The 23,452-nt window shown below is 40.9% G+C and overlaps 1 protein-coding gene across 2 annotated transcripts in view; it reads left to right on the top strand.

Moving 5' to 3' along the window:
• PAPPA2 (pappalysin 2) overlaps positions 1–23,452 on the top strand; it is a 273,676-nt gene that overhangs the window by 204,666 nt on the left and 45,558 nt on the right. For both annotated transcript variants that reach the window (XM_047753714.1, XM_047753715.1), the window contains 3 exons: positions 8,035–8,203; positions 10,131–10,266; positions 12,214–12,323. In XM_047753714.1, the coding sequence (XP_047609670.1) occupies positions 8,035–8,203; positions 10,131–10,266; positions 12,214–12,323 (415 nt within the window). The remainder of the gene's footprint in view (positions 1–8,034; positions 8,204–10,130; positions 10,267–12,213; positions 12,324–23,452) is intronic.

Below are 23,452 nucleotides of genomic sequence, written 5' to 3' on the forward strand. Positions count from 1 at the left end.
ATGATACTCACTTTATTGCAGTGGTCTGGAAGTAAAATCCACAGTCTCTTTGACATATGCCTATAACTGAATGATGAAAGATGATAAAAGCAGGAGATTCCTATTTAATGTTTCCAGGCATTAGACCCACTTCACCCCTGCACTTCAGGGTAATCACCAGTTCCTCAAACACACACTGAAGGGAATAGATGTAGAATTCAGTAGAATTCTATTGATAGCTATTGTACATGTTTGGGTTTAAGTTGCATGCATTGGAGAGACCTCAGGGTGTTTTCAGCTCTGGGGGTAGTATGAGCAGATAGGAAGATAGCCCTGTCAGCTGTGTAAAGAATGTGTGAGAGAGGCCAAGAGACTCGTAGAAAAAAAGGTTAAGTGAGGACTCTTGAACTTGAAGTGAGGGAGGCTGAGGGTTGGACAATTAAGATGGTGGCAATGAGAGATGAAGAAGGGGCCCAAACTTGAGGTAGGTGTTCAGACCCAGGGGTAGAGCATGATTGCATCTTAGGTCTCAATTTGGAGACCTAAGAGTTAGCAGCAGGAAGTCCAAAGATAAACGTGATGGGTGGGGCTTAGGAGAAATTGACCACTTGCTTTTAGGGATTAGCAGGTTGTTCTTTCTGACAGAGAGGTTCTGTTTTACGTGGAAGGGGAGCTTTGTAAGTGACAAGGATTTTTTTTTTTTTTTTGAGTCAGGGAAGAATGAAAAGTCAAAGTCGATATGTCTGGTGGGATGGTCCTGCTGATAACTATTTCTCTTCCAGTAGAGTGGACTGGGGCAGCACGTTGGGAGGCCTGGCATTAGAAAATGCAGAATAACTATAATCTCGCTGGGAGACTAGCTATGCCTGGAGTCTGCTGCTGTCTATTTAGGATATTGGCTTGAGAAACCAGGTCTGCAGTTTGTTAAGAGGAAAGCTGGCCTGGAGTTTGGAAGTGCTGATGGTTCTGTCTGGGGTGGGGTAGAGGACTGTGTCTTTTAAAATGGTCTAGAATACAACTTCCCAAACTTTCATATGCGTGCGTAGGAATCACTTGGGGATCTTGTTAAAATGCGGATTCAGACTGAGTCTGTCTGGGTGGAGCCTGAGACATCTACATTTCTAACAAGCCCCCAAGTGATTTCTCTGGGAACCACACTGTAAGCAGGAAGGGGCTAATATATTCTAGTGAAGAGGCTTTCTAATCGCAATTCAAAACCTGACCATGTATCATGCAAAACAATCAATTAATGCTTCAGTTTCCTAACCTATATAATGAAAATAATAATGCAGTTCCTTCTTGCCCTTATATTTTCTTTTTAAGGATAGTCTATGTGATAGGACTTTGAGATACTCAGTACACAGGTGCAAAGTAAACGGAGGTAATTTATCTGCAGCTCCATTTCTAGTAGCACTAGTGCTTTGACATAGGGATTGGCATCTAATAGAGCATGGTACTGGCATACCTCAGAAATATTGGGGGTTCTTGTCCCGACCACTGCAGTATCACAATAAAGCATCACATGATTTGTTTTTTTAGTTTTCTAGTGTGTATAAATTTATGTTTACACTATATTATAGTCTGTTAAGTGTGTGGAATAGCAATATGTCTTTAAAAAAAAAAAAAAGCAGTGAACATAACTTAAAATTTCTTTATGGAGTTCCCGCTGTGGCGTAATGGGATTGGTGGCATCTCTGTAGCACCAGGATGCAGGTTCCATCCCTGGACAGAGAACTCCCTATGCTGAGGGGCAGCCAAGAAGAAAAGAATATTCTTTATTGCTAAAAAAATGTTAACTGTCATCTGACAACACAGGATTGTCACAAACCTTCAATTTGTAAAAATTTTCAGTATCTGCGAAGTGCAGTAAAGTAAAGCATGATGAAAAGAGGTCTGCCTGTACTGATCCCTGCTCTGCCATTAACTAGTTAGATAACTTCAGGCAAGTTATTTTGCTTTCTAAACCTACCTACTTCATCTATAAAAGAACATTTCTACAGTCATTGAACCCATGTCCACTGGCACCTATTCTGTACCAGATGTTATGCTGAGCACTGAGGATAGTAAATAAGATCTTACCCTCATCAAGCTCACATCCCAGGGAGGGAAACAAGCAACAAAAATAATTACAGGTGCTTTGACTAAAAACTAAAAACATGAGCGGTGTAAAATAAGGATGCTCTTGGGTGGCAAAAATTATTCTTAGATAGGAAGAAGAATCAGCCAGGAGAAGAACAAAAAGAAAAGCACCACAAGCAGAAAGAATGGTACCAACTTGGTTTGGTAGGAAAATGCTTGAGTTGTGCTTGGGAGTCTTAAGTGCGGGCAAAGCATGTTAAATAAGGTGAATGGGACATAGGATGAAGTCATAGAAAGTGGGGCCAGATCATGCAGGGGACCTTGTGAGTGAAAAGTGAGAAGATTGGAATTTTATTTTTTCATGTACCAGGAGGCAATTAAAATATCCTCAGCAGAAAAATGACATGTTCTAATTTATTTACTTGTTTTTATAAACTACCCTTCTGACTGGTGTTTGCCAACTGAGTAGGCAGGGGTCCAGAGGAAAAGTGAAGTCTCTAGTTAGGAGGTGAGATATGAGAACGTGGGAAAGTGCTCCTGGCAGTGGAGATTGCAAGAGGTATGGAAACAGATTCCAGAGATATTTGGGAGGTAAAACTAAGAGGACTTGCTGATGGATTGAGCAAGATCAGATGGGAGCTTGGAGAAAAGTTACGGTTGAGATAAAGTAGATCAAGGATATCTCCTAAGTTTCTTATGTGGGCAACAGGATAGATGGTGGTATCATTTGTTGGGGATGACTACAAAAGAGCATTGTGGAGATAAGGGCATCAAGAACTCAGCAATAGACCTTATCACACAGGATGGGTTTGAGGATAAAATGATGTAGCTATATATGCTTCTGCACAATGACTCACACTTAAGTGCTCAATATTTTGTTTTTCTGTTGTTGTTGTTGTTGTTGTTGTTATTATTATTATTATTCATGAGGAACTACTCCTTGGAGACACCAGATGCCCTTGATCAGTAAAGACATGATAATTCCCTTGGACTTGACAATCATACTTTTATTTTCTCCAATGGAAAATAAATATTACTTTTGAAAATCCTGCAGTGGTGATAGAAGATGGGGTAGGCTCATGTGTGCCTCAAGCAGCATCAATCAAACTTTCAGCCAAGTTTTGATTATAAGATCTTTATTTCTGGCAATGATGTAAGAAGCAGAAAGAGCACAGCTGGATTTTCGGCACTAGGTGGATACCACAAGTTCTGGAAATTGGAAAAAGCATCTTCTAACTTGGAAATTGTGGTGATTTGTCTGGAGTAGTTAGAGGGAAAATAAATACAAACCTTCCCTTACCCCCAGCCCTTCATGGCACCGTTTACAGAGTATGTTGTCTGGCTGCAGCTGTCATGTTTGGTCTTTGCTAAGAATCTAGCCTTTTGGCCAATGTTGGTAGATGGGTGGTTTTGCTCTCTGATTTCTACACCTATGGCTTATTTTTACTAGCATGGGACAGTAGCATAGATTTTAGTAGTTTGCCAACCTGGCTACACATTAAGACTGCTGACAAATTTAAAAATATAGAGTGTGAGGCCAGTTTGTGGCAATTTAGGCAATCTGTTTATTTGGGCTTTTTTAATACAGTTCTTACATGATTCTGATTGGGTTAGTCTAGAAATGTCATTAGAAAAATCATTGTTCTAATAGTCAGGGTGTTATAATTTCAAAACTATGAATTCTATTCTTGCTTTCGCCAATGACTTGCTTGTTGTGTGGCATTGAGCAAGTCATCTCATAGTTATTAATGTGCAGTTTGCTGCCTGTAATATGAGACATTTTAGCCTCCCTTACTCTATTGGGATGAAGAACATACAGGGAACTGATAGTAGAATATTTCAAGTAAAAGGTATTTGTACTGGATTCTCTAAAAGGTCTTGGAATCTCTGTCCTGGTGAGGACCTGCCTGGGTGCTTCACTCAATATCCAATACCATCATTATTTGAAATACAAACATATTCACTATTTGACCTAAAAAAATGTCTCTTAGTTTTTTGATTTATACACTTCATGCACAGGATTTGGACCATTGTGAATAAACCAGTTATTTATTAATAATTTTATAAGGATCAGAGGTTACTCCTTGAGATCACCAAACTAGAAGAAATATAGTGGCCATTTTGGTATCACCAGAGGTGGAAGTCCTGTCATTACTCTAGGCTTCAGTCTGCTTCAAGAGTCCCACCTGGAAACCAAATTTCCTATAGCTGGAAGGAGTACAGGACACCCAGAATTCCTACTGCAATCACAGTCCCTTTTTTAACAAAATAGCCAAGACCAGCCCATGGCACTCAAGGTCCAAGCTCGACACCGTGAGATCCCAAGATTCATTCCAAAAATGGGTGTAGATTGGCATCGACATGGAACCAGTGAGACAGCCCTGGTGATTGGGTCATGAAGAACTGACCAATCAAGTGCTTTGTGAGAAGTCCAAAGGTGGGACCCCAAGTGTGTCATCTGTTCAAGTGACATGTAGAAGCCAGCCCCTGTATAAGGGAGAATCCATGAGGTTGAGAGGGTATCAGAACCCCTGCAGGATTGGAGATGGGATTTCCTAGGGAATCAGGACTCTCTCTCAACCCCTCCCCACTCTTACCTGGAGGGTCTTCTCTGGGCCCCAGGGGAACCAGTGTAAACTCTGCTGCTTCCCTGGCTACCTTACAGCCTTCTCCCTCCCTTATCACTGATGTGACTGGTGCTGTGCAGCACAGGGCCAGCCTGAACTTTGGGTATCACCCCCAACACCCACCTCTCTCTTCCCTAGCCAAGTTTGATCTGTATACCCTCACTCCTAAGGTTATTAAACTGGCAAGGAAATACATGAAATCGGCATTCTTGAATAGTTCTCCACTCTGGGCAAGGGAAAGGAAGACTGCTTCCATGGTTGAAATGTTCCAACCAGTTCAGAGAAAAATACCACATGAAGTCAAAATATTATCGTCCTGGCCAAGCAAGGGTTTTCCTTTATAACCATGCTGACATGCAAGGTTTACAGCCTTGCCTCTCCCCTGGTGTCAGTGGTATTGCCTGCTCTCTCCAGCTGGGGGATGTCAGTTCAGCAGAGGTAGGGGAAGGATTTCATCCGTGGGAGGTGGTAGAAAGGAGAGAGTCCCTGGGAGGATATAAACTCTGTAGTGTGAAAAGGGAGTAAAATATCCAGCCTAGGAGCAGGACAAAAGGAAGCTTCATTATAGTTAAAGAACTGCAACCCTTCCTTGAAAGTGGATTTGGGAAGATATTTTAAATGTCATCTTCCTTTGGGGAAAGAAGCCATATACTAAAGAGTACATAGGGTGTGATTTGATTTCATTTATGTAAAGTTCGCGAATGGGCAAAACGAATATGCTGATGAAAGTCAGAATAGTGTGCATTGCAGGGGTGTGGGAGGGGGGGTTTAGTGGGAAGGGGTATTTGGTGGGGGGGGGTGAAAATTCTCTGCATCTTTACCGAATGATAATTATCCAGGTGTACACTTGAACTGTATAATAGGATTTGTGCAATTTCTATGTGAAATTTATTACTCAATGCAAACATTTCAAATGAATCATCTTTTTTTTTTTTAACCACACTTTAAAATGTGACATTAGGATAAAGGGCTGTTCAATAGAATAGAGATATTACTGATATTCAAAGTGGATTGCAAAGTATGAAACATATTGTTGAACTTGACCCAGGAAAGACCACAGGCTTTGGCAGCAGACTGATCTGGGACCAAGTCCTGTCTGCAGCTTTTACTGTGGATCTTTGAGCTAGCTTTAAATCTCTCAGGCTCAGTTTCCTTCTCTGAAATGTGGATAATAATATTTACCTTCAACTGCTGTTTGGGGGATTCAATGAAATAATGTATGTAGGTGTCTTGCCAAACACCTGAAATATACCTCAAAAATAGCATTTATTATTAACAGATAGTAGATATATGACCACATAAACTATGATGTTAAAGAATTCCAGTCATAAAATCAGAATTCTTTTCTAAAATATTACTGGGAATAAGGGCATGACTCTAAATAACTATTTAATATTAAAGTAAAGACTCCTTCATGAACACCTGAGTGGATGTTGTTAAAATATGTTAAATTATTAAAATTTATTTAAATTATTTGAAATAAATTGCATTCTGCACTGTAGGATCTTGGTCAAATTACTTAACATCTCTGCATGTTTCTTTATAAAATAAGAATGATAATACTACTTCATTAGGGATATTCTGATGTTTCAGTTTGTTAAAATATATAAAGTGCTCTGCAGTGTGCCTAACACACTGAATTTTGTTTAATTTGCTATATATTCAATTAATGGCTAATATAAAACAGTTTTTTTTTTTTAGTTACTGGGAATTAAAAACAAGAATTAGGAGTTCCTATTGTGGCTCAGCGGAAACGAATCCAACTAGGAACCATGAGGTTGCGGGTTCAATCCCTGGCCTTGCTCAGTGGGTTAAGGATCCGGCATTGCTATGAGCTGTGGTGTAGGTTGCAGACATGGCTTGGATATGGCATTGCTGTGGCTCTGGTGTAGGCCAGCAGCAACAGCTCTGATTCGACCCCTAGCCTGGGAACCTCCATATGCTGCAGGCCCTAAAAAGACCAAACAAACAAACAAACAAACAAGAATTAGACACGATCCTTGCCTTTAGGCAGCTTCCAACCTAGTGGAAAATGAAGACTTCTACACATTTGTAAAATAATGTGATGAACGTTTTACTAGTGTAATGTTAGAATCCTAGGGAAGCATGCAGGAGGCATTGTATGAAAGTGCAGGAGTCCATGAAAAGTGTGTGGATGGTGGGTATGTTTCAATTTAAAAAAGGTACCATTGGGCATTCCCTCTGTGGCTCAGTGGTTTAATGATACAGCTTGTCTCAATGGAGGTACCAGTTCGATCCCTGGCCCAGTGCAGTGGTTTAAGAATCCTGTGTCGCTGCAGCTGTGGCATAGGTCACAGCTCCAGGTCGGATTCGAACCTTGACCCAGAAGCTTCCATATGCAGTGGGGGCAAACAAAAAAAGAAAAAAAAAGATATTATGCTACTAGAAAACAATAATTTAAGGCCACCATATGGTTGACTCTATGGCCAAAGGATTATTTCTATTTTAGAATCACAAGCTTATCTGTAACCATTAATATTCTGAATCAGAAGTGGATGCATTAAAAGAGCAAAATGGAAAGCATCTTCAGTTTGGCAGCAAGTTAGAAGAGAAATGGAATAAAGTTCGTAGTAGCAAGACCTAATTCTGTTGACCACCGTCTACCTCGAATGCAGTCTCTCTGGTTGGAGGCCATATCTGCGCATGAGAAGGGAGGGGACTTCTTCCAGGACAGTATTGAGTCAGGTCTACTTTGAGAATCTGATGAAAGCAAGTTATGAACACCTTTCCAAGAAAAAAAAATGGCCTTTTAAGGAAACAAAATCAATGTATTAATTTCCAGCAAGCCCCTTGCCCTTCTGAAGTTCAGAGTAAGAGCCTCTGTTTTAAGAAAGCTGATACTGCTATATCTTCTCCCCTCTCTGGAGAACTAACTGATATTGGCAGCTTCATTAATTACATGACCATATTAACACTGATGATCCTCAGATGACTTCTGGATAGTCCCCTTGAGTGTGTGATAATCTTTTCTGTACTCCATCCTACCTCGTACTTCCTAGTGCACTTAAGTGTCAGACTGCTCCAAGATGGAGAGCTTAAAGAAAGCCTAACTGAAAAGATGTAGATGCTACACTGATAGTGATCAGGCTCTCTGGAGAGTAATATATCAAATATTAGTCTGCAACAGCTAAGGCTATCACTGCTATTGAGTGCACAGTACTATTTTCACTTCCATGACAGAGATTAGATTGGAGGAGTAGGACCTTTGGTTAACAAGAATCGACTGCCTCTGTTTGCTAATCCTCTTCCCATGCCACTGAGGGTCCAGTTTTCCCCCAAAACCTTCTTGAGGGATGCTGATGGGCTATTTTGTTTTACGTCTCCTCAGCAAGTTCCTGAAGATCCAGTGCCTGGAGGGTGGAATCTGGGAGCAAGGCAGCTGCCTCCCAGTGGTGTGTGAGCCCCCTTCTCCTGTCTTTGAAGGCATGTATGAATGTACCAATGGCTTTGAGCTCGACAGCCAGTGCGTGCTCAACTGTAACCAGGAAAGTAAAAGGGTAAGGATGACTTAACTTTATTTCAGATCAGGTTGTGCTCTGCTCTTGAGGACCAATCCAAGAACATTGAGCAGAAATGATCTAAATGAATCCCAACAGGCAGGGCCTTACTAAGTCGGGATACTAACCAAGGGTGTTGAGATTATTTGATAGGGAATTCAGAAGATACCATGTTGTTTTTTTTTTTTGGAATAATCTCTCCTTATTTCAGACCTTGATCTTGGGTAAGAAGAACAACCTTATGGGTTGAGTCCCTGGGTAAATTACAAAAATGCTAGGATTCTGATTTGGCAATGTGATTTCCTCCGACCTGCTTTGGCTAGAAACGCTTATTATATTTTTTAATAGAGCAGAGTCCTGATCAGGAACACGAATTCCTCAGCAAAGGCAAAGCTGAAAGCACTGTTGGACTACCTTTTTCCCTAGGATTTTGGCACAAGAGATCTCAAAAACCAACCACAGTCTTATCATGGTTATGTGACTAAAATCCATTTTATTTTAGAATCTTCTCAAGTACCACACACATACATGAGACAGGAAGTTAAGCAGACTTCCTAGGCAAAGATCAATGGCCTTGACTGCTCTCCTGGCACATACCTTTATCTCAGTGTCCAGTACTCCAAGATAAGCAGGACAGATGTGAAAATAACACTCCTTGAAATGAGACCCCTGGGAAATCAAACACATCTGTTTGCACTGATCGTTTAAGGACTCAAGGAATTGGCTAGATGAAGGGAGAGTTAGCTATCATTCTAAAATCTTACTTTCTTGGGTTTGGTGAGTTAATGCTATTCTCTGTGTTCTGCATATAGTATACTTTGTGATTCCGGGAGATGACAAGCCAAGAGTTACACAAACCAGCACACATGTGTAGAAAGGGAATAGGACTTTGGTGAGATCAAAAGCAACCATGATGCATCCATTCAAGCTGAAAGGAGAAAGGCAGCTTCAAAAAAATTAGGAGTTAGCTTCACTGGCTAAATAATCTTGAAAAAAACAAAACAAAACAAACAAAAAGCTGGTATTTGCCATAAGCAGCATTTGTGGGATAGGATGACTAGATCAATGCAAAACAACACCACCTAGGAAAGAATTTCCAGAAACTAGCTCAGAATACATGGGCCACAGCTAATAGCTCACTGTATCTTTATGTCAGAGGGAAAATGCACTATTTTTTTTTTTTAGGGTTGCTCCTGTGGCATATGGAAGTTCCCAGGCCAGGGGTCGAATCAGAGCTATAGCTGCCAGCCTACACCACAGCCACAGCAACACCAGATCTGAGCCGGGTCTGTGACCTACACCACAGCTCATGGCAGTGTCAGATCCTTAACCCACTGAGCAGGGCCAGGAATTGAACCCACATCCTCATGAAGACTAGTTGGGTTCGTTACCCCTGAGCCACAACGGGAACTCTGGAAAACACATTATTAATGAATTTTATTAATTTAAAAATTGTTCATGATTCCCTCGCATCGAAACAACAAAAGCTTGTCTAGACTTTTTCTTGGGAGGGGGGAGGCGGTCAGTAACAATATGGTTTATTATCTTAATAGTGTCTTTTAGTTCAGGTTCTTTTGACCCCACTTTAAGAGAAGTTAGTGGTTACCAAAGGGGAAAGGGAGGATAGGGATAAAGTAGGAATTTGAGATTAACATAAACACACTACACTACATATAAAGTATATAACCAGGAAGGACATACTGAATAGCACAGGGAACCATACTCAATATCTTATAATAACCTATAAGGGAGAAGAATCTGAAAAAATATTCATATTCATATATGTATACACACACACATATATATCACTATGCTCTACACCTGAAACTAACACAACATTGTAAATCAACCATGCTAAAATAGTAGAGTAAAATAAAAGTAGTTTGCAAAACTATAATGTACATGTTTTTGACTTTTGATATTCTAGCATCCCATCCTCTGCACAAAGGAGGGACTATGGACTGAGGAGTTCAAGTTATGTGAGAACCTACAAGGGGAATGCCCCCCACCCACCTCGGAGCTGAATTTCGTGGAGTACAAGTGTGAACAGGGATATGGGATTGGTATGTTTCAGAAGGGACGCTGAATTCTGCTACCAGGTCATCCTTTTACTAGGCTTGGCTGGATCTCGAATCACATCCATTGTTCTCCCCGAGGAGTGGATGGAAATGCAAGCAGCTGAGGCTGCTTCAGTCAAAATGAAGTTTATGACAAATTTATTTTTTGTCTCCTCCACACGTGTGTAGTGGTGGTGCCGCTGCTGAGCTGCGTGTCTGGCGTCTGGTTGTGCTACCCATTTTGCTGCTGACTGAAAGTGGGTTGACTGGTGGCACGAGTTGTAGTTCCAAAAGGAAAGGTGGAAACATGTAACCACACACAACCCATGTGCTGGGTACCTCCTCCATGCTCCCTACTCTTGTCATGGGAGGAAAGAGTTCCCGAAAAGAACAATTCAAGGTGGCATTTGCTTGCCATTCTTTCTGTACAGGGAAATCAGGCTGCAGAACCCAGGGGCAGCTTCTTAATGAAGTCACTGAAGTTAAATGGTCTCTGTGGCTGGAGCTGATTTAAAGTGAAGTTGACTCAAATTTGCTCTGGCTAGACTTAGGCATCACAGAGAAGAGAAATGCTAGATGCTGTTTGTGGGAAAACCTTGTGAGATAAACCCTAAGTTTTATGACACATTCATAATTGATCACCAGCAAGGAGTAATTTCATAAGTGATTCTAACTTGTAAATGCCAATAGGCAAAATTTGAGTTAATGCAAAAGCTTGTTCATTTTGGAGAATGTTCTTTACCGTCTTTGAGTTGCTCTTTGCACTGAGGAATCTCGTAGTTGGGCAAGGAGTAGCAGGAGGCTTAGACTATGCCTCTTCCATGGTGTCTCATGGAGAAAATACTTATTTCCCCACCCTCTAATTTCTATCTTAATATATCATACACTCCCATATATGGGATCTTTAAGAATCATGTAACTCTTTGAGTTATTATACAAGTTGTTGGAAAACAGGAACAGAGATGGTAAGAGCTGAAATAAACTTGGAGATCATCAAATCTTTTTTTTTAAATTAAATTTCTTTGTTATACTTGTCCTTGAAGATCTTGCCATGGCCTAATGTTATTTAGATTCCACACAAAGACTTCAAGTCATCCAATCTTTAGATGAGGAAATAAGAAACCCTGAGCGTGTGCCTTCTTGAATAGAATTTTAGAAGACACAGATATGCCACATTCATGGAAATTAAGCAAGATTTTCCTTCAAAAGGCCAACATGTGACCAAAATCTCCACTTTTGACTCCCCCTTTTGACTTTTTTTGGCCGCCCCACAGTATGTGGAGTTCCCGGGCCAGGGATAATCGGGATGATCGGAGCCACAGTTGTGACCTCTGTCCCGGTGCTGCAGAGACACCAGGGATCCAGTTGTTACACAGCGGGAACTCCTTCTTGCTTTCTTTTTTAATCACAGAGGTTTCTTGGCTACCAGTGTCATGATCTTCAGTGCAGCAGACCGCATAAATCTGTCCTCGGATTTGGGCCATTTTTTTCCCCAGCTAGTAAAGTTCATAGGTAGTAGATGCTGCAGTTATAAGCTTTCAGGAATCATATAAACAGAAATGATATAAAAATTACTTAAAAGGCATCAACCAATTGGGATAGGCTTTGGCTGGCCAGCATCCTGGAGTGGGGTCCTGGAGACCTGCAAGACTAGGAGTTAAACTTTTCTTTGCTGGGTCAGACAGAGATCCAGAGATTCTATGTTGGAGAGCGTATGTTGGAAGAGAAAGAGGCAGGGCACTTGGTGCAAGGAGTTAACGTGAGGCAGTGGCTCTTACTCATTAGTGTAGGAGTATTCCTACAGGTATTCACAGTAGATGAGTGTCAGCCCTGCTGAGGACCATGTTAATGAGATGACCCGTGCAGAAACTGATTGTGAAAAACCGAAGCTAATGACTCCAGGATGAAGACCAAGTTGCGGGACATTCAAGTTGTAAATTTCTGTTCCTTCAGGTGCTGTGTGTTCCCCATCATGTATAATCCCCCCCAGTGATCCCGTAATTCTTCCTGAGAATGTCACTGCTGACGCTCTGGAGCACTGGATGGAACCTGTCAAAGTCCAGGTGAGGAACAGGTCATTTTTATGTGCTAAGGATGTAAGACTATTCAGCCATTCTCAACCGACAGCATGTTCCTTGGGGTAATTTCAGAGGCTTTCAAGCAAGTAACCACAGGGTTGGTTTCTAGAGAGAAGGATTGAAAATCAAGAAGAAAAAAGAGAAAAGCTGTAGAAAAAAAAATAACGCATATCCAAAGGAAAGTTTAAACAATAATACAGAAGGAAGATTTGGAGACATAGAGAATGATGATACAGGAAGAAAATTGAAAGAGAAAATTGCTACAAATAAAAAAAAAAAGTAGGGCAGGAAAACAGGATAAGCCAAATAAATGAATAAAGATAAAAGAAGGTTGGAGAGGGAAAGATAAATTAGAAAAGCTGCAAATAAAAGTGAAAACAGGGAGAGAATGACTAAAGGAAGTTAAGTTTTAAAAGTTACCTTTCCTGCCTCCATTTCCCACTCTGTCTAAACCCTGAAAGCCTCTCCCAGAGCCCTGTAATATTCAAAGTCAATCTTGAGTCAGATCCATTACATCTACAACCTCTTCTCTCGGCTTTCCATTTGTTTCCATCCTCACTTAAAACCCTGAGGACTCTGCCTCCCTGCAGGGCCCACTGGTCCCTACTTTCTCACACCCCTCCTGACCCTGGTGCCACATCCAAGCCCTTCTCCCTGCCTCCTCCCTGAAATCACCAACATTTGAATCTAATACCAACAGAATAAACCACTCACCATCATCCATGCAGTTGACATCTTCTGACCCTCCAATCACTCCCTCCCCCAATTTCTTGAACACTGTAGCTCCTGACTTATAATCACTTTACCTAGTTCCTCTGGCATTACTCTTACTGAGTTCAGCATCCATGCGTTTGGTCCTTCCTTGGGGTCTCATTTCCATGGCCTCCTTTTCTCCAATGGTCACCGTTGCCTTCTTGACTTCCTCTCCCACATGCCCTGCTTGGCTCCCTCTAATTTTGCCACAGGGGCCCTTGGCTGATTATTGAACATGCCAGGCCTGTTCCCACCTTAGGGCCTTTGCCCTGTGGTTCCCTCACCTAGAATACTCTTCTCCCAAGTATCTTCAGGTCTTGTTCCTCTGCTTCGATCAAAATTTCCCTCATCAGGGAGGCCTCCTTTGACTACTCTGTCTCAAAGTTTAATTCCCCTAAAATTTTGTCTCCCTTCCCTCCTTAGGACTTATCATGATGATGCCTATTATATATTTTACTTTTTTATCTTATATATTACCTCTTTCTGCCACCAGAATAAGAACATTAATGAGAGACTATTGTCTCTTTTGTTCACTACCATATCCCCAGATCCTGGAACACTGCCCTGTATGTAGTAAGTGCTCAATAAATATTTGTAGAATGAATAAATGAAAAAAGATAAAGAAAAGGCTATACAAGATGTAAATGGGGACGCTCTTGTGGTAAGTTATTTCTTCTTAGAATAAGGAAGGTGGGGATGTCATAAAGCCTTAGAGTTTGGTGGCTCTATTAGACTGTCTAATAAACAAAACTGTGGAAGGCTGTTCTCACAGAGTCATCAAGAGATGGACTCGGAGTTCCCGTCGTGGCGCAGTGGTTAACAAATCCGACTAGGAACCATGAGGTTGCAGGTTCGGTCCCTGCCCTTGCTCAGTGGGTTAACGATCTGGCGTTGTCGTGAGCTGTGGTGTAGGTTGCAGATGTGGCTTGGATCCGGCGTTGCTGTGGCTCTGGCGTAGGCCGGTGCTACAGCTCCGATTCGACCCCTAGCCTGGGAACCTCCATATGCCGTGGGAGCAGCCCAAGAAATGGCAAAAAATAAAAGACAAAAAAAAAAGAGAGATGGACTCTAGAGATGTACCACATTTCAGTTAGGAATCATTCTCCGATTTCTCCTTTTTTACTCACAGCTGATTGTTCTGTATTACCTGCAGGGATGTGTGTAACAGTGGGACAATAAGGAAAAAATAAGTATGATTCAGCAGTGAGCACTGGGGAGTAGCATGACCCTATTGATTCAGTCAGTCAGTCACTCAACACTCATTGGGGCTTACTATGTGCCTAGAACTGGGCTAAGTGCTGGGAAAATGGAGATGAAAGAAGTGAGAGTCCCTCTGTTTACAAGATTTATAATCTGGCTACAAAATGAACATTTGTAATAATGCAACACGGGAAATGTCTTGGTTATGGTAGAAGTGCTGTGGGAACACTGGAGAAGAAGGAGCTAGTTCTTCTGCTTGGAATCTTTGGGGAATTGGGGAAAGATCAATGGGCCAGGAAGCATTTCTTCTGGGCCTTAAACTATGATTGGGAGGAACATTCTAGAAGGTAAAGAATGGTAAGAAGTTCTATGTGGCTGAACGCAGGGTGTGTGTGGAGGTGAGGGAGAGGGGAGATGGGAGCTAGACAGATGAGGTAAGGGAGAGGCAGGTAGGCAGGATCCTGTAGGGCATGGCAAGCACCTCTTAGGACATTGAACCCAATGAAAACACTATGCAGGAGGGGGCCCACCACAGGTGTGAGCGCGCCCTGAAGACCGGGTGGGAATGGGAAGAAGAAAGCCAGGAAAACACCTTGTCTGGTTCTCCCATCCCCTGGCCTTTCCAGACTTTCTGTCCCACTTCCCATTGTGCGTTGTGAAGGCATAGCTGGAATTATGGTACCCTGGAGGAAGACCTTCTGCCCCGTGTTCTCGGAGACCCAGAGGGTCAAGACCCCTTCCATCAGTCCCTTAAAGACAACTTCCTATGATGAAAGGCTTCTTCTCTATAAGCCGCTAAAGGAGGAAAGGATGTGTACAATCCATTTTCACCACTTGAGAAATTAACTGGTTCAGGAACTCTTCTACATTCTCTTCACCATCTACCCAGCAGGGCATCCAGTGGGTACAGTCATGGAGGTAGGTTTGTGAGGCCAGAGTGCAGACCTTCCAGTGACTGGGGTTCTCCCACCTCTGCTTTTTGGCTTGGGACATTCAGAGAAGAGCAGTTCACGTTTCTTCATGAAGACAGCAGGGTTACCAATTGCAGAGACTTGACTATTTCCAAACTGGAAAACAATGTTCTCTATTTTATTAAAACCTCCTCTTTCTCATCTGTACTTTGGAGGAGTCATTATCATTTATTTACCTCGTTCCCATAGCATTTTGTTCATGTTTATATTCTTAGTTCCTTTTTCAGTGCTGGGCACTTTGTAGGTATCTTAATGAACATTAGTTGAATAAGCAAAGAAATTGATGTAGCATCATTTTCTACTTGGGGAGTCAATGTGTATTTTCTCTACAAACTGGCACATTTCAAAGGCTTCTTAATAGTGTGTATCAGTCTATCCTTGTCAATTTCAAGTTGCCCTCCCAAGACAGAAAAGACAGAATTTATTTTCTTCTTAAGCAAAATACCAAACATTATCGTCTGTATCATTGCATTTTTCATTACTATGGTAGTCAATAAATCCATGGTTTTGGAAAGAAGGTTATCCAGGCATAGTTTTGGGATAATACTGTCTCAGAAACACTGTAGATGTTGGAATAAAGAAGGCATTTTTTTTAAAACCTGTGTTTTTATTCATGATCTCTGTTATTCACAAGCTGCATAAACTTAGGTTGTTTTACTCTTCTGTGCCTCAATTTCCTTGGAAGTAAAGTAGGAATAATACTTAACTCATAAGGTTAGTGTGATTATCAGATGAGAAACATAAGGATAGAACTTAACTTTGTGCTTGATGTGTGGTAACCTTGATCAGTTGTCATTCCTGATGGAAACAGGTTGCCTCTCTTCACCTCTGCCTTCCTCTTCTTATCTGTAATAATATGCCATGCTCTTTATGATTGGGGGGTACAACTAAATTTTGTAGTGGAGGGTCCCCGTTTGCAATATGGTGAGGGGTTCTATTACTTTAGTGGCATTCTTGAGACTTGTGTCATATTTCTGTGTGAAAAGAAAGTGACGCAATTAAATTAGCTGCTTCTAGCAATATAGGGGAAGAAGTGAGGTAACTCACAAAATGAACTTCCCTTATGAGACGAATTTTTTCCTGAAAAAAAAGCCCAAAGGTCAGAAATTAAAAAACTGAAAACTTAAGTAATAGTTCCTGCACCCCCAAATCAATATTCTTAATACCAAAAGAAAACCAAGGGTTAATCCAGTAGTTAACATTCGTTATAGAGTTGCTAAACATGCTATTATCTGTGTTCTTGCAACTCTTTGGTAGATGTCATGAAATTAAGGATTGCTTACAAACAAAGCTTACAGGGGCTGCTTTGCTTTTAGGGAATTGAAACTTCATTATAAGGAGTTCCCGTCACGGCGCAGTGGTTAACCAATCCGACTAGGAACATGGGGTTGCGGGTTTGATCCCTGGCCTTGCTCAGTGGGTTAACGATCTGGTGTTACCGTGAGCTGTGGTGTGGGTCACAGACGTGGCTCGAATCCCATGTTGCCGTGGCTCTGGCAGAGGCCGGTGGCTACAGCTCCGATTCGACCCCTAGCCTGGGAACTTCCATATGCAGCAGAAGCGGCTTAAGAAAAGGCAAAAAGACAAAAAAAAAAAAAAAAGGAACTTCATCATAAGAGAGAAGCAAGGGAAAGAAGTCAATGGAAGCAAAATGATGACAAGGGTATTGCCTTTGTGTTCCCAGGTTCTGAGTTGAGGTTATGCACCAGCCATAAGTGATGCCATAATGTCTGGCACTTTGTGGCACTCATTGGCTCTGGAGGGTGGGAAAATTGTAAGCTTGTCCTCATAAAGAAGGAGAAATGCCTTATAAACCAAAGCAGTTGTACGACATGAAAGTCTTCTTTGAGTAAAAGCCTCGTGACTTACATTGATTTATCTTGAAGGATATTCTCTATTGCCCTCAATCTTAAGGTGTGATGTCCTTAAGAATCACTTGGGCAGTTTGTAAAGGGAATGGACACAGGGTTCCCCTCTTTGGAGAGCCTAGCAATGCCTTGCCGCATTTTTCTTTTAACAAACACCCCATTAATTCCACTGTAGTGCTTTGAGAAACCCTGCAATTATAAAATAAAATATTGGCAACGTAACTATTTTAAGTCCAAGCACACCTATTTGGAGCCTGGCTCATTTGTTTAGTAAATGATGATGTCCTATTTCATGTAAATCCCTGCTATCTCCCATACTTCAAATACCTTTGTGTCTGGCAAGACTACAGAGCAGTGGATTAAATTGCATCATTTTCTCTAGTCTGCTTCCAATGACTTCATCCTTTGTAATAAAAAAGATATCTTATATTTGGATAACACTTTATTGCCTTCAAAGTTGCATATGTATGATATATATTTTTTTCTATATTTATGTTTTCATTGGAATCTTATAAACCAAAAAATTAGGAAGGGAGGATTATATTATTCTTACTTTACTGACAAAAATAGATGTTGTCAGATGATCTGTCCAAGGTTGCACAGCTTTCAAGAAATGAAGAGAGAAGTGCAACCAACTTCTGACTTCAAGTTCAATGTGATTTCCCCTGAATCTCCCTGTTCAGTGTAGTCTTTTGTTTTGTTTCCTGGTGTATGTTTGGGTTAGGGTGCCCCTCAAATAGAAAAGAAGTTACTTCCCTCAACCATGAGAACCTCCTTATTCCCGCATTTCTGATCCCTTCTTGTGAAGTCTAGCAAAAATAATTTAGAGAAATATTTCCCTGTAAGACACCTTTTCCTTATTGTGAAAAGAGTTTGTTTTTAAAGTACAATCAAGTATACTTTTTAAGTTCCTATGAAGTTTATTTGCCTGTCTCTAGGGGTTCTTGTGAGTTTTTAAAGCACCCCTTCAAGAGAGATAGTACTACCCTCACCATTGCTTGTGAGCAGACAGGGGCTCCAAGGGGTAAGCCTTATAGTGTTCCAATTCACCTAGTACAAATTTTAAGTTTGGAAACTGAAAAGATAGCACCGCTACCTATAAGAGAGAAAAATACTGTTCTATAAGTTTTATACTTTGTAATATGTGTGTGTGTGTGTGTGTGTGTGTGTGTGTGTGTGTGTGTAGATAGGCAGGTGTAAGTCATTTGTTTGTCTTTTTCTGTCCCTTTTACAAATGGGGCTGGAAAGACAATTAATGGCCATTCAGTGTTTCCTATTGGAACACTGCTGACTACAGAAACAGTTTCCAACATATTTGGTTATGAGCCTGAGAAGACAGTAAGGATGAACCTATTTTTTCTAAATATTTCAAGGGTATGCTGGCTGTGAGAAATATGCAGTAAGGGTTTGAAATTCCCAGGTGGACTTTCTGGGCCTTTGTTGCAATAATGGCATCTTCTTCACCTCCTGCACCCAGGGACTTAGACCTTTCTCTGCGGATGGCATCAGCAGAGAAATACCCTGACAGGAAGAGGAGACGCCAAACACAAAGGCCTTCTTGGCTGTCAAACAAATCCCAGCTACTCAAGGTGACTAAGCAATGGCATCTGGCAGCTGGGACTGGCAGGAGTCAGCCAACGGCCCATTCAGTACCACTGCTCATATGCAGAAACAGGTGCTTCTGGCAGACTGTCCTCCTACACCTCTGGGGCAGTAGCTGGGTACCCTGTGTTCTAGGGCACCCAATCTTATAGTGTGGGAAGAATTCCCTGCGGGTTCCACAATGGGCACTTTGGGCTTGTCTCATCCCTTCCTTTCCTCTTTGTTTTCCTCCTCTTCTTCTTCTTTTCTGTGATTCTAGCACCAAACTATAAGGGTCTTGAGGATAGGCACGTGTCACCTTCATCCCCAGACCTCCTCCATGTGTGACTCATTTCACCCCTTGCCCAGAACAAGGTTGCTGCATGAAACCAAAGGGCTTGAAGAAGATAATGGTTCCCACCTCCACAGAGCCATTTCTCATGGCAAACCAAAAAGCCTAAGGTTGATTTTTTATTATTGTCCTTAACCACTGTGTCTAGAGAATGTTTTATCATATCTTGCGACTTTCCTATTTAAAATGTGAAAATTGGGAGTTCTTGTTGTGGCTCAGTAGGTTAAGGACCTGACATAGTATCTGTGAGGATGTGGGTTCGATCCCTGACCTTGCTCAGTGGGTTAAGGATCCAGCATTGCCACAAGCTGTGGCATAGGTCACAGATAAGGCTTAGATCTGGTGTTGCTATAGTTGTGGCATAGGCCACAGCTGCAGTTCTGATTTGACCCTAGCCCAGAAACTTCCATATGCTGCAGGTGTGGCCCTAAAAAGAAAAATGAAAAAGAAAAAAAATTTTAAATAGGAAAATCGATGTTTTGGCTTTCATTATAAAGAAGTGGACCTTTGAGAACCAGATTTCATGGAGAGATTTTTTTTTTTTTTTGCACATAATAGGGCAATTGTTTGCACATAAATGAGTTCTTCTAAATTGTATTTGAAAATATTTCTTTCTGGAGTTCCCATTGTGGTACAGTGGAAATGAATCCAACTAGTATCCATGAGGATCCAGGTTCAATCCTTGACCTTGCTCAGTGAGTCAAGCATCTGGCACTGCCATGAGCTGTTGTGTAGGTCACAGATGCAACTTGGATCCCGCGTTGCTGTGGCTGTAGTGTAGGTGAGCAGCTGTAGCTCTGATTTGACCCCTAGCCTGGGGACCTCAATATACCCTATTAGTTTGCTTCCTAAGTTCATTTTCCTAGATATAACAATACTTTTCTTTTTTAGTGTATCATAATTAGGAATTAGTGAGGCCCAAATTAAGGAAGTTTTCCTGTGGCCACACGTGTTAGGTTTGCAAGGATTCTCAGCACTGCGTGGAATCCCTCTCCAAACTCCCCAGCTCAACAGAATTGCTCAGTCAAAACAAATCTTATAATTTCTGACTTTGTTTTCCTAAGTCAGTCCCCAAAGGATTAATAATTCCTTAAATAAAACCAAAATGTTTTAAGAAGAAAAGAAAAGCAGGGCAAAAAAAAAGAAGATAATGTCTTCCAGGAGCCCTAGTCTCTTATTAACTGGTCTCACCCTCCTGTCCATCTCCTTGTCCCCTAACCTTTGCCCTCCCCTCACCTTGAGTGTCCTCTTGATGGGTACAATTGAGTGTAACAGCTCCAGCAACACTTGCCACACATTGTGGGACAACAAATTCCTCAGACATGAGTCATGAAAAGATCTTCTTTTTCATAAGTTTTAAGCATGGAATTGTTCCCTCTCTGTTTGAATAAGTCTCAGGCATCAATTTCATCTTCTCAAGGGAAGAGGAGGCAAGAGGGTCTTGGAGGGTGGGGGAAAGTGGAGCTGAAAACTAAACTGCAGGGTAATATGCTATGGTCCAGATAAATATGCAAAACAGTTCTGTATTTTATTTAGGAATGCACACATAGGTAGTAATAAGGAAATTGTCACAAACCTGGGCAGCAGCATAAGTTTGTGATCTGATGTGATTAGTAGCCCATTCTGTCAAGTAACTATTCCTGATAAAAAACAGTTGAGCAATATTGTGTTAGACCTTAATGTTGGCTAAGCATCGGTCTTGTGACTTTAAACAAGTCATTTAAGCAGGCAACAGCCTTCATACAGCCCTACAACCATCCTAATAACCCTTAACTGGTTTTCCTTCCCTTCCTCCATCTCTCTCTACCTCTCTTCCTCCCTCCCTCCCTCTCCTTCGCCGTCTCTTCTCCTTTTTCTTTGGCTCTCTCTTGTTTTCCCTTTCTTTCTTCTCCTTTCCCCTTACTTTTTGTTTGTTTGTTTGTTTTAGTGTAAAATGGCCCAACCAAGAGGAGATCGTTAAACTAATTTTCTCATGAATTTTCCTTTTGAAAACTTCAAAACAACTCCTTGGCATTTAATTGTCCACAGCTGAGTCATCTGAGAAGTGGCTTTCTAATAGTATAACAATGATAGTTATAATCTTATAGAAATAATCATCTAAAAATTCAGAAAGAGTTGTTACCAATAGGGAGGAAAGAAGGAGAATGTTGTTGGAAGGACATATGGAAGGGACATTAATTGAATCTCTAGTGACTTAAACTCTGGAAACAGATACAGAAAGATGTTAAGATTTGATCAAGCTGCACAGAGGCTATAAGATTGTTCTTTCGGTTATTTGCTATAGCTTTTCAAATTAATATGTAGGATTATAATGTGTCAAAAATACTCCAGAAAATAAGAAAATCATATTAAACTGTTAAACAATAAGTGAAACACATAAGAGGTCTTGTTTTTTTGGTTTATTTTTATTTATTTATTTATTTTTTCCATTTTATGACTGCACCTGCAGCATTTGGAAGTTCCTGGGCCAGGGGTTGGATTGGAGCTGCAGCTGAGGCCTACACCACAGCTACAGCAATGCCAGATTTGAGCCTTATCTGAGACCTGCACCACAGCCTGCAGCAACACCAGATCCTTAACCCACTGAGCAAGGCCAGGGATTAAAGCCACATCCTCACAGAGACAACATTGGGTCCTTAACCCGCTGAGCCACAATGGGAACTCCTATAAAAGCGTTTTTTGCACTTTTTTTTTCTTTTGAGCAAAAATAGATTTGAATTGGGCAGCACCAAACCAGAAGTGGTTAAGAGTGCTCCATAACAGAAACTGGGGAGGGACTTTATTACTGAGAAAAGGTAGGAGCAAAATAAGGAAATTATTGATTAGTTATAGTTTAAAGCATAGTTGGTGGTTCATGATTGGTTGTCCTTTGGTTTCAATTTATAAGCTTATGGCATTGACAGGCTTAGATTTTGGTTTGTTTCCACAGGCCACCATGGCTTTAAAGCCACTCAGTGTAATGGCCTCCTTGTTTAATCAATTCAGCACACCTCAGCAGGACCAAGCCCTTCTATACCTCCTTCTCACTAGTTTTCTTCCCATTTCACTTCTCTCTGTTACCTCACCACCACACATGAGCTTATAAAATGTAGGACCTGGAGTTCCTGTTGTGACACAGCAGAAACGAATCCAACTAGGAACGATGAGGTTGAGTGGTCGATCCCTGGCCTCACTCCATGGGTTGAGGATCTGGTGTTTCCATGAGCTGTTGTGTAGGTCACAGACATGGCTTGGATCTGGCATGGCTTTGGCTGTGGCATAGGCCGGCAGCAACAGCTCCGATTAGACCCCTACCATGGGATCCTCCATATGCCACGGGTGAGGCCGTAAAAGGACGAAAAACCAAAAAAATAAAAATAAAAAGTAAAAAAACAAAATATAAGACCTGAAAGACATTTGAAATTTTCCTCCAATTTTGATCAATAAGTTTTTATTCAATTAATTCTGTATATGCAGTCTTTTTTCCTAGGAGATGAGTGACTTTCATGGGCCAGAGGATGGAAGAGAGTCCTAGAGCTACAACATCTTATTTAGTGGTTGACAAATACTTGTTAAAGGTTGTCTCTCACTAAGTCACTGAGATAAGATGTATGAGTGGGAGAGAGGCCCTATTCTCAAGCATTTTGCAATGTAGGAAGACGTATGACACGGGTACCCGAAACTTTTGCAGTTTTTACAGAGATTAAGGAGGTCGCCAATCTGAATTAGTCTTAAGACTGAATTGTAGAATATTAAAAAATCATTGAGATGGGCATTGTCAACTCCATTATCATGAATTTATCCTACAGATACAGTTTGTGTATGAAATGATTTATACATAAACTTTGTTTGTTAGAGCAAAAGGCTGAAAATATCCTAAATATCCATTAATATGGGTGTGGTTAAGTAAATTAGGGTATATCCTTGCAATGGAATAATATGCAATCAGTAGACTACAGGGCCTCACATACCATAAAATGAATAAAACACCAAGAAACATTAAGTGAAAAAGTATGACCATCTAACAAAGAACAATAAATGAAAGCACTAAATGAAATAGTATTTTATAATTTGTGTGAGGAAATAAACAATTTCACATATGTATATATATACATAGGCTATCAATATAAAAAAAGAACTAAAAATAGAAGGAAATTGGGTAGTTGGAGAACAGGAATAGGAAGTAGATTGTGTATCTTTTTATGCCTTTTACATTTTATATTGTGAACGTGTATTACATAATAGTAAAATTACATAAAAATACAAAGGTGTAAAAAAATAAATTGGAAATAATGAAAGAGCATTGGAGAAAATGAATTGAAGGTAAAGACAGACTCTTTTCCTTAACTTTTTTTTCCTTTTGCAATGTATTTTTAAAATTTCTCAACTATTAGAAGACCAACACTCCTG

Source organism: Phacochoerus africanus, chromosome 11, assembly GCF_016906955.1.
Source record: "Phacochoerus africanus isolate WHEZ1 chromosome 11, ROS_Pafr_v1, whole genome shotgun sequence".
Taxonomy (NCBI): Eukaryota; Metazoa; Chordata; class Mammalia; order Artiodactyla; family Suidae; genus Phacochoerus; species Phacochoerus africanus.